Consider the following 11,090-nt stretch of genomic DNA (forward strand, 5'->3'; position numbering starts at 1 on the left):
AGGTCTCAGCAGTCCCCTGGGGGCTGTAAACACTGGGCTGGCTCCCTGGGCTCCCTCACTCAGGCACAGCCTCTTGGGAAAGAAAGGTGCCCAGAAGAGGAGACGCTGTCAACTCTGCCAGAGATACATTCATCAAGTGCAGTGTAGCCTGGACAGTGGTTCCCACATTTTCAGCCTTCAAGGACCAAATTAAAAAAATTGTGGAGACAGACACTAGTTACCATTTTGTAATTTTAGATCTAATTTCTATCAACACCTCCATTTCATTAAAAAAAGCACACTTTTAAACATCAAGAAGTACAAAGTACCTATCCTTAAAACAAAGTACTGCTCTTTAAGTCAAAGAAAGTTAACTTTAAGACAAAGCTCACTCCATTGTCCCCCTTCCATTGTTTCTCCAGAAACTGGGAGAACTCTGTCATGGGACAGCACAGGTGCACAGATCAGCACGTGGACCCTCTGTCCAGGGGGGATCACAGGACACCAGCCACATTTTCCCTGACCCTGGGGGCCTAGAGGGGCAGCCGGCCATGGCAAGGTCCACAGGGATGTAGACATCTCTCCGAGGGGTTGTCTCTAAGCCTCAGCCAAGCCAGATCCCCGGTCTCTTAACCACGACCACCAGGAGCCCAGGCCAGCAGCTTACACACAAGGATGACAGGCCCCTGGCTTCACTCCCAGCCCCTTTCACTCAGGTATGCCTCATTGTTGCCGAAAGAAGAGCTTAAACACAGTTCACAAGAGCCACGCGTTCCAGCCCAGAAAGCTCAGCCCCCTTCATCCCCCAGGGTTTGAGAGAAATGGAGTAAGAGAAAGGTGGAAGAGAAGGAGGTAAACCCTACCAGGAAGCAAGCAAAGGAATCAAGCTTTACAAGGTAGACGAAGCAGGTCCTACTTATACCAAAACACGAGATCTCATGCCCAGGAGTGAAGCCTACCACTGATCCCACCCCCCCTTTCAGAAAGGACTCACAGAGCACTGGGCCAGCAGGATGCCAACTCCCCCAAACACCAGCAACATAAAGGAGCTGGACACAGTCTCCCAGGCTGGGGTGGGGAGCTGCAGATGTGATCCAGATGTCTGCTTTAACCTGAGGCCGGGGAAATAACGGCATCAGTCCGCCATCCCTGGCCGTCCCTGGACCGTGATATGCAGCTTCCACAGGGAGTGGGCAAGACAAGGTGAGAAGGGGCAGAAACACCCCAGCAACACCCACTTTCCTGACCAAAACACTTGGATCTTTCTTCCCAGCCACGGGACCACAGCCCCACCAAGCTGGCGGCACAGCTCTGAACTCAGCAGTCAGGGAAATCCCGAGTGCAAGCCGCCAGTCCATGGAAGCCACAGGTACCCCGGCTCTCAGAAGTACAGTGGTTTCCAGCCCAGCTAGAGAGGGCTTCAAAGGCCATCAAGCACAACCCTTGCATCTCCCCAGGCAGAAGACAGACCCAGAGAGGGGACCTGAGTTGTCCGAGCCCTCGGACAAATCAGTGGCAGAGCGGGGGAGTCTCGCAGACAGTGCAGGCCTCCGTCTCTGTCCAGCGCCAGTTCCGCTGCCTGGAGCAACCTCGGCCGCTACACTGCTCCTCCCAAGCTGCTCAACTTCACTCGTCCCTACCTCTGCCAACTCTCCGCTGTTACAGCTGCCACCAACCTCACGCTGGCAGCCCACCACCAGAATGGAAAGGAAAGATGGCCAGTGCAGGGTCATTGCCTCTCCACTTCCTCCTCTGCTCTCATTCCAACTCCTTCCCTCTCTCTGCCTCCCTACTCCAAATTAAGGAAGTACTCCTTCCTGGGGTTGACAGTGTCTCAAAAACACATCATTCATTCATTCAATTAGTATCTGAGTGCTTACTACACACCAAGGAACTGAGCCAGGCCCTGAGAACACAGAGATAAATGGTCCTTGACCTCAAGAAGTACTGTCTAGTAGGGGAACCCAAATCATGGGTTTCTCATTAAATTCCCAAACAAAAATTCCCAAACACTTTCAGGTATCATCCCAAAAACGATGGCACCCAAAAAGATTTAGGGAAAGAAACATCCCACTCCATCAGGGTAGCATAGAAACATCCTGTCGCTCCAAATTTTTATTTCGAAACCCATCAGCCTCCAACCCTTACCTGACACCATCACTCCCCACATCACCCAAGCATTGGTGTGACCTTGAAACACATCTGAGGCTTCAAGCAGGACAAGAAACTTCTAGAGATAAAGCTGGATATCATTGTCCTGCATCAAATGCAAACATCAGAGATGAGACTGCTAGCTCAGAGCCCTCTACAACCCGGTTCCTCTCCTATCAATTGTCGGCCGGGCAAAGGAGCCTAAAACAGCTTCCAAAGACAGCAACACTCCTATTTATGGCCCCACTCAAAGTTGGACCAGGAGGATCAAAACGGGAGAATGGGCTTAACTGGCTTTAGCAAGACCCCTGTGAATACAGCACCCTCAAGGAAGGGACAGGGCAGCCACGCAAGATCCAGCTTACCTCCTTGAGAAGCCCCACTTTTTTCTTCAGCACTTCACACTTGCGCAGTTTGCAGATCTGATGTGTGCGGCGGTTGGTACAGCTGGTGCAAGCCCCACAGTTTTCTAGCCGCCGGCAGGGCTCGCAAGTACCACACCGTTTCCGTTTCTTCCGCCCATCTCCACCCCCTCGGAGTTGGGGTTCACTCCCAGCCATTGGGAGCCCAGGCCCCTGGAAGCCCCCTACCATCACCTGGCCCTGAGGGAAGTCATAAAGGCCTGGCAGGTCTGGCTGGACTGCCAGGGGCACCTGAAACTGACTCATGACGCTGCCAGAGGTGGGGGCATAGGTGCTGGGGCAGAGCCACAGTCCAGCTTCCTGCCTCCAAAGGCCACCAACAGGTCCTTCTCTCCTAAAGCAGTCAAAATCTACAGGGTGAAGGCAAGTAGCTCCAGGCTCCGGGATGGGTGCCTCTTCTCAACCCCTCTTCACCTCCTCTGCAGCAGTCTGATAGGACTCAGTTGGGGGCCACTCTCCCACCTGCTGGGGCCCGGGATCTGGGGGAGGACACCAGCGGCAGTCCCCAGAGAAGGGATCATCTTGGCTGGGTGGGTTCTTCACCCTCACCCACTCTGGACCCAGGCATGAGGTGTGCCAGTAGGTGTGTGATGGGGGCAGGGCAGAGTGAGGAGTTTCTCCTCCGGTATTTCTTCTCCCGGGTCAGGATGATGGAGAAGGCAGCGCTGCCTGAAAAAGAGACAGAAAGGGGAAGCGCATCACTCGGGGCTCGGGGACAACTTTCACATGTTACCTCTTCCTGCTTCTGGGAAAAGAGAAGATGGGGGAAGAGAATGGGCTTGCTCTCATGAAGTTCTGCCCAGAACCTCTAGCAGGGCACACTAGCACCCGCTCCCTGAGGGAGAAGGCCTAGGGCCTGACAGGGTGGTAAGGAAACCTGGACGGCGAATTTAATGGGTGGTCAAGGTGAGATTTCTAAGAAAGTTGTCCTTCGCCCCACCCCCATGGGCTTGGGAGAGTTTTGCCAAAATTCCCACACACCCCTCACGGGAGGTGGCTAGGCCCTCCCCAAGGGAGCACAGCTTTCAAAATAAAGTTTGCAGAGAGCTTCACTCGGCGGGGCTGCCCGGGCGCCCCCTGCACGGAAGCGGCCTGGAGAGGGGCGCGCCCGGGGTAGCCCGCGCTGGCCGCCCAGCCGCGCTCCCCGCCCGACGGCCGGACCCGGGAGGGCGGCCCGCTCCGACGAGGGGGCGCTAGGAGGGGGGCGCGCTCCGGCTCAGGCCCGGCGCGCGCGCGCAGCCTCTCGGGCTCCTTTGTTCTGGGGCCTCGGCCGCTCGGCTCCGGCGGCTCCGCAGCCCCCGCCCCGCCCCGCCGCCCCCGCCCGGCTCCGCTACACTGTGATCCGCAGCACCCCCGCCTCGTCTCCCGCAACAAAGTAGCGGCCCCCCGGCCGGCCCCCGGGCCATCCCCTCCCCCGCGGGCCGGGCCCCCCCCCACGCCTCCCCTCCCCCACCCCGGAGCCGGAAAGGCACCGACTGCACCGACCTGCCCGCCGCCTCCGGGGCGGAGCGCACAAAGGGGCAAAGTTTCCCGGCCCGCGCCGCCGCCACCACCGTCGCGGCCGCCGCCGCCGCCTGGGGCGCCCGCCTCCTGGAGCGCCTGGCCCGGCCGAGCTCGGCGCACGGAGCCCCCCGCCCGGGCCGAGGAGGGGACGGCGCAGGAGGAAGGAAGAGGCAGCGGCGGCCGCGGCGGCAGCAGCAGCAGCAATGAAGGCGTCCGCGGGACTCCCCGCCCCCCGCGCGCCGCGGCACGTGCTCGCCCGGGGACTCCCCCGCCCGGGAGGGCGCGCACGTGCGGCCCCGCCGAGCCCCGCCGAGCCCCGCCGGCCCCGCCGGCCCCGCCGCCGCCCCCTCCGCCGGGCTCGGGGCTACGCGAAGGGGGAGTTCCGCGGAGGGGGAGGGGACGGCGCGGGCCGTCCTCGAGCGGGTGGGGGCAGGGCCCGGCCCGGACGCCGCGCCTTTGCACCTGCAGTACTTCCCCTCCACAGCGGTCGGTCCTCCCGGGACCCGGCCGCCCTCCTCCGGTTGGCCGCCACCGCCCTCCGGCGCTTCTGCAGCCCGGGCGGGCGCGGCGGGCGGCGCGGGGTGGGGCACGCGGACCTCCCAGTCTAGGCCCTCGGCGGAGCTGGCCTCGGTGTCCCCACTTCCTGCCACTCCCTGCGGGCCGAGCGGCCTGGGACGGCCCCGGCGCCCCCGGGAGTCCTGAGCTCCGGGCCCGACTGACCCCCCTCTCCTGGCAGCCGCTCGCTCGCTCATTCCGAGGCAGGACAATGGGGTACATCGCGCGTTTGCGTACCGAGTCAGCCTGGCCGGCAAGGAGGGGATACCCGCGAGCAGAGGCCGAGGGCCAGCCGGGAGGCACCCTCGCGGGGGTGACGGCCGAGCGCCCTACCCAGGCGGACCCCGGGCCCCTGCCATCGCGAGCCTCCCCCGCGCCGCTCTCGGCTCTTTCGCTTCGAAAACAAAGACTAATCCGATACCCCCGCCCTGCCTCCCAGAGGAGGGGAAACGGGCGCGTCGCGGAGGGTAACCGAGGAGGACAGCGTTCAGGAGGGGCTCGGACAGCCACCGAGGGGGCCGTGGCGCAACCGAGCCCTATAACCCAGAGCAGACACTTTGAAAAGTCACCCCGGGCTATTTTCCAGCCAAGGGGCAAGGCGTAAGACTATTTCCCAGTTGCCAAACTGCCTGTTCTCTCTGCTGCTTTTTTTCCTCTCACCTGTTGTTCAGGCCAAGTTGAAATTCCAGGTTAGATTAATTCAGCTCCACCCATCGGGCCTGACTGCCAGGCTGGTCCCCGAAGCTTCCTTCCACCTACCTGGGTTGCTGGGGAGAAGGGTGAGTCTCTAACACACACACACACACACACACACACACACACACACACACACAAACACGGGCAAGTCCTGGCAGAAACAACCACGGGCGGACTGGCCTGACCAGTTTGGGCGGTGTTCAAGGAACCAGGTATCTGGCAGGCGTCGCCACCGGGATGAAGCTAACAACTCAGCCAAAACTGGAAAAAGAGCATTCGGCCGGTTATTTAAAAGAAGAAGAAAAAAAAGTAATTGATCTCAAGTAGCGCTGTCCAGAAAGCCCTAGGCGGTAGAAGCCCGGGTTCCGTCTGGAACTTCCCTCCCCACAGGCCTGATTTTGACAGCCTGCTCCAGTGGCCAGGTTGTCAGCTGTGGGAGGGCGGTGAACATGGCTGCAATACCTACTTCCTACTCTGGCCTTTGAGAGTAGGAAAGAATTTCTGTTCAGGGAAGTAGGACTAAAACTGAGAAGAGATACCAATAGAGTAATTTTCAGTCAAACATGAGAACAGTTTGTGGACTTTGTTTTTTATGTAATGAATGTTTAACGTTTTAAGTATTTTATTTTTAGTAAAAAGTATGTATATTAAAGAAAACATAGGCAATAGAAAATTAGAAGACAAAAATAACCCCAATACAACATTTAACCTTTTGCTGTATTTCCTTCTAGCCTTTTCTATTTGTAGATTATTTCCTTTTTTTAAATAATAACATGGCTGTACTCACACTGGTTATGCAGTTTGCTGTCCACTTTTTACTTAACATTATAAGTATTTCCCTATTTGATAGACAATCTCCAGATAGTGTGACAATGAAGAGGGTGGCTTAGGAGTCAGGGAACTGTGGGTTCCAGGCCTGGCTCTGCCACTTGGTAGCAGAGTGACCTTGGACAAGGTACTCATCATTTCCGAAGGAATCCAAGTAAAGTACTTAACATAGTGCTTAATAAATAATTATTGTTTAATCCACATAAAAACCCGGTGAGGTACATACTATCTTTAAACCCACTTTACAGATAAGGAAATAGATTAAGTAATTTGCTCAAGGTCACTCAGCTAGTGAACTGTAGACTCAGAATTTGAGCCCGGCATCTTTCCTCCTGTTTTCTGTCTTGGTGAATGGCACCAGCAATTTACTGTGCCAGTTTACTCTTCACCAGCTATCTATGAAAGGGTCATTTCACAAAATCCTCTGGCTTAGGTAACAAGATGGATGCTGGTGCCACTCACCAAGACAGAGTACAGGAGGAAAGATGCCTGGGGACATCTGCGTGGAACTGAGTGTGGAGCTGAGGAGGCGAGGCTTGGGCTGTGGGCCCCATCAGGGAGCAGCTCGTGAGGCCTCAGGTGTGGAAGACCTCACTAGGAGTGGACATGGAGAGTGAGAAGAAAAGGCAGCCAGGCCAGAGCCCTGGCGAACACCAGCTCATGAGGGACAGCAGCTGACAAGGGGCCATCAAAGGAGACAGAAGGAGCTGCCAGAGAGGTAGGAGGGAAAACCAGTCCCAGGCCTGAGATGTGCTGTCAATCTCCCTCTGGAGCCTTGTATTTCAGCAGTCTTGTCACTCATTCCTTCTGCCCAAGGAAACCCCTTCCCACTTCAACCCCTTCCCAGTTACTCCTTCTACCTGCCAAATTCCCATTCATCCCGCAAGTCTCGGCATAACTGCCAGTTCTTCCATGAAACCACTTCCAGCTCTTCAGACAGATTCCAGAGTCCCACCCACTCTCCCTCGCTGGAAGTTTGACGCTGCCTCCCCAGGAAAATCTTATCAGTACTGTAATCATTTGCACATTTCCCTCCCAGTTACTATGAGCCCTTGGAGGGCTGGAACCCTATCTTTTCACCTTTGTAACTCTAAAGCTAAGCACCCAATCAATATGTGTTCAATGCAGAAACGAGGTCAGTAGAGCCTGATGAATGAAATATCCCAGTAACACCAAGCACCCACAGACTTCCAAGGTTTATTCCTGCTTGCTTTCCTACCTGCACGAACCCTTCAGGGGCACTCAAAATAAAGTCCAAACTCCTCAGGCCCTGCCTTCCCAGGTCTGCAGCCTCCTGTGCTGCCGGGTTATTCCTACTGGACCAGCGCTCAGGGCAGGAGAACAGCTGGGACCGGCGTGGAGGTGGCGAGCGAGCCTCTCTATCTGAAAGCAGCCTGAAACCCGAGGCAGTGAGTGGTTCACTAAGTGTGGTCCCAGGTCCGCAGCGTCACCAACACCTGGGAACTCGTTAGAAATGCAAGCTCTCGGGCCCCACCCTAAACCTACTCAAGCAGAAACTCTAGGGGTGGGGCCCAGCGTTCTGTTTTAACAAGCCCTTCAGGCGTTGCACCCTCAAGTTTGAGAAGCGGGCGAGAAGCAAGTTCAGCACCTAGGCGCCGGCCAAGATCACGCCGGAGGCGCTTAGAGAAGGCGGACCCAGGGAGGCTCCTTTTATAAATCGGCTTGGCGGGCCCCACCCCCAGCGGCCGAGGGCAGAGCCTTTTAGGCAATTGCTCCGGTGAGGTTAGGACCTGGCTGCGCTGCTGCCCCAAGGACTGGAAAGGGAAATCCCGTCTCGAGAAGGAAGAGCCCGAGGGACTGCAGGCGCTACAGAATTGGCAGGGGGCGTTTCGCTGGATGGGGACGGAGGTGGGGCTGGGGAATAAGTAGGGCTTCCATTGATGAACTGAAGTTAATTCCGCACTGGGCAAAGGGCACAACAAGTGTAATTGGATGTGCGCGCGTGTGGTTCTTCAGGAAGCCACTGCGTGGAGCCGCCACTGCTGGGTGTTTGCCCAACCTGCAAATGATTGAACGTGACTGACCTCCTCTGAGGCACTTGGCTCCACTCCTTCCCTTTAGCTAATAAGCAATTTGTCCTATTTGAAGAATGAGCTTTGTATTACGGGACCTTTTGCAGAAATGTAAATATACTCCAATGTCCACACCTGAGCTTCGTTTTAAAGACTGAAGGCATTGGGAAGTTCATTTGATTTTTGTTGTGTTCTTCTTTGGTCATGTGTTGGTTAAAAATATTATCACCTTACATTTGCATAGAGCTTTCCCTTTGCAAAGCACTTCCACACCCTTTCCAGTTCTGTCTGCAGAGTGGCTGGTACACCAGGTGTGCAGATGTTACTTTCTTTTTCTTTCTATGACATAGTTATTATTGTTATTATAACCATTTTACAGATAAGGGAACTGGGACTCAGAGGGGTAATTTTTCCAAGGTCATTTACTACTAAGTGTCAGAATCAGGCCTGCAATCCAGGACCTCTGAAATTAGCCTACCAGTGCCAGGGCTGTTCTGGGGGAAGAAACTGGCATTTTGCTCTTGGTGAAAGGGAGATTCGTTAGTGCATTGCTTTTGGACATGCACTGGTTAGTGCGACATGTGTAGGGTATCTAGATTATGCTTTTGGATAACTCAGCAAATGCTTTCATGTTTTATAGCTATTTCTGTGACTTCATTTTGAATTTAGGTTCAATCAAATAGGTACACAACTTACAAGGAGCATGCAAGTGTCCCCTTCATAATGGGAAAGAGATTAAATAACCTGGAAATCTTCCAACCTAAGGGGGCTGGGCAGGAGGATGGGATCTTTGATTGACTCAGAGACTCAAGATGCTGAATACCCAACAGGAATAAAGGCCTTGATGCCCCCAAACCTTGATTTGACTGGGTGTATCAGTCAGGATCAGTTAAGTGGTGCTAGAGTAAGAAGCAATCCCCAGGTCTCAGTGGTTTGACAAAATTTTATTTCTCCATCATGAAATATGTCTCCTGGGGATCAGCAGGAGCTCTGTTTTCCATAACCACTTAGGGACTCAGGCTGCTGCAACTAGACATGTTGCCTCCTCAACCCTGAAGGCAGGAAATGAGGGTGGGGCCAATAGAGCACTAACTCGTAAAGCATTTACCTGGAAGTAACACACATCACTTTTGTTCTGATTTCATTGGCCAAAGCAAGTCATAAGGGAGCAGGAAAATGCCATAGGTGCAATGCTCCCATGTGCCTGGAAGGAGAAGCAAAAATATTTGGTTAACAGCACTAATAATTAATACACAGGGAATAGTATGTGTGCATATGTGTGAGGTGGATGTGTGTGTGTGTGTATTTGAGGCATGTGTTAATGCAATCAGTTCTGCCCATTTCAAGACCATTTCTCCCTCCTGGGGACATATATTTGAGATTTCCACTCTAATGGGTGTCATTCCTCCCACTATGCATGTTCAGAGATTTAGATTAGTAGAAAGAAACCTGAGTTGAGGGAAGCATGGTGGGAGAGGAGAGTGACAGTGGAGCAAACTCAGTAGAAATTAATGAGTAAATAAAAAAGGAATCCAGAAAAGGAAGGGACTCAGTATATATGTCACTAGGGGCCTGCCTAGTAAAGAAACTACTAAAACAGCATAGCTGTGGCAGAAGCATTTCCTGCCTTCTTGCCATTCACTCCCACTCATCCTTCCTGGCTAAACTCAGTGACCCTCTGGGAAGCCTTTGATTATCTCTCGAGACTGGGCCCACCAGTCATAGCATAAGAATGAGTCAGTCTGTCCCATCCACTGTGTAGTGGATGGGGACCATATCTTGTCCAGAGCCAGCTTCAGTCTGGGGTCTTGGAACAGAGGCAGAGAAACCAGTTGGAAGGCTGTTGCAGGAACCCAGGTGAGAAAAAAATGGTGGCCTCCATTAGGGCAGTGGTGGTGGGGATAAAGAGAAGTACGTACTGGAGAGATTTAGGGAATCAAATAACAGGAAGGGGCTGATTGGATGAGAGGTGGGGAGGAGATTTCTGGAAGAGCAGCAGGGTGGATGGTAGCACCAAGGGGCCTAGAGGAGGAGCAGTTTGCTAAACGAGGTCAGCAAGGACATGTTCCATTTGAGGCACCTGTGGGACCAGCCCACAGAGAGACCCAGGAAGCAGCGAATAGAAGGTCCTGGGGTTCAGGAGGGGAAAGCGGCTGTGCTCAGATCTTAGATCTACCTCTTGGTTAAACTTCAACATCAAATCCTCAAACAAGGTCATCATATTTTAAAAGGAACTTGCAAAAAAAAAAAAAACAAGAAAAAAAGTGGGGAGTTAGGGGGAGGAAGCCACAGAAAATACGTGAAAATAAAAATTGTGAGATTCTTGAACTACAAATCCTGAGAATCCAGTTAGAGGAGTGCAAAGGCTTCAGGGAAAGAGCTGAGCCTCCCTAAAAGATTGGTTCAACTTCAACCAGTTTGTCTCAATAACTTATTTCCGTAAGTTGTTTCCATCCCATCTCCTGCTGAGCAGGGGCCTACTTGTCCCACCTGAGACCTGAACTTGATATCAACCCCTTTCATCCTTGAGGCTCCCCTTCCCCATATCCTTTTATGGATGAGGGTCAAGTCCCATTTGCAGAAACAGTGCAGTGCAGGGGGACAAATCTTCAGAATCCCTACCAGAGACCCCTTTCTTCCCACTCAGCCATTGTGATACACAGGTGCCCTAAAGATTGAGAAGCTCTGCTTTAGAAGTCTACAGGGGCTAGGGATAAGAAGGCGAGAGATAAAAAGGACACAGGTGTCCCCCATGGACCTGGGAGAGAGGTTCTTGGAAATACCTGCACTAATGGATCCAGTCATTCAAGGTCACTCTAGCCTCGTTCCTGGGGAGGTATTCTGTGTTCCCAACATTGTACTATTTATCTACTAAACCAGGGAGGGGATTATCAGCTTATGTCTCAGTCTTCTCGCCAATCTC

At 53.9% G+C, this 11,090-nt stretch overlaps 1 protein-coding gene across 6 annotated transcripts in view; it reads right to left on the minus strand.

Moving 5' to 3' along the window:
• TET3 (tet methylcytosine dioxygenase 3) overlaps window positions 1–7,775 on the minus strand; it is a 117,009-nt gene extending 109,234 nt beyond the window's left edge. For 2 of the 6 annotated variants that reach the window (XM_082356540.1, XM_082356535.1), the window contains exons 1-2: window positions 4,038–4,374; window positions 2,496–3,221 (exon numbers count right to left, since the gene is read on the minus strand). In XM_082356540.1, coding sequence (XP_082212666.1) covers window positions 2,496–2,798 — 303 coding nt within the window. In that variant the 5' untranslated portion in view covers window positions 2,799–3,221; window positions 4,038–4,374. The other 4 variants (XM_082356537.1, XM_082356536.1, XM_082356539.1 and 1 more) reach the window with 4 other exon arrangements.
• Between the last annotated feature and the right edge of the window lie 3,315 nt (window positions 7,776–11,090).

The sequence above is a fragment of the Balaenoptera borealis genome (genome assembly GCF_965194805.1).
Source record: "Balaenoptera borealis genome assembly, chromosome: 15".
Taxonomy (NCBI): domain Eukaryota; kingdom Metazoa; phylum Chordata; class Mammalia; order Artiodactyla; family Balaenopteridae; genus Balaenoptera; species Balaenoptera borealis.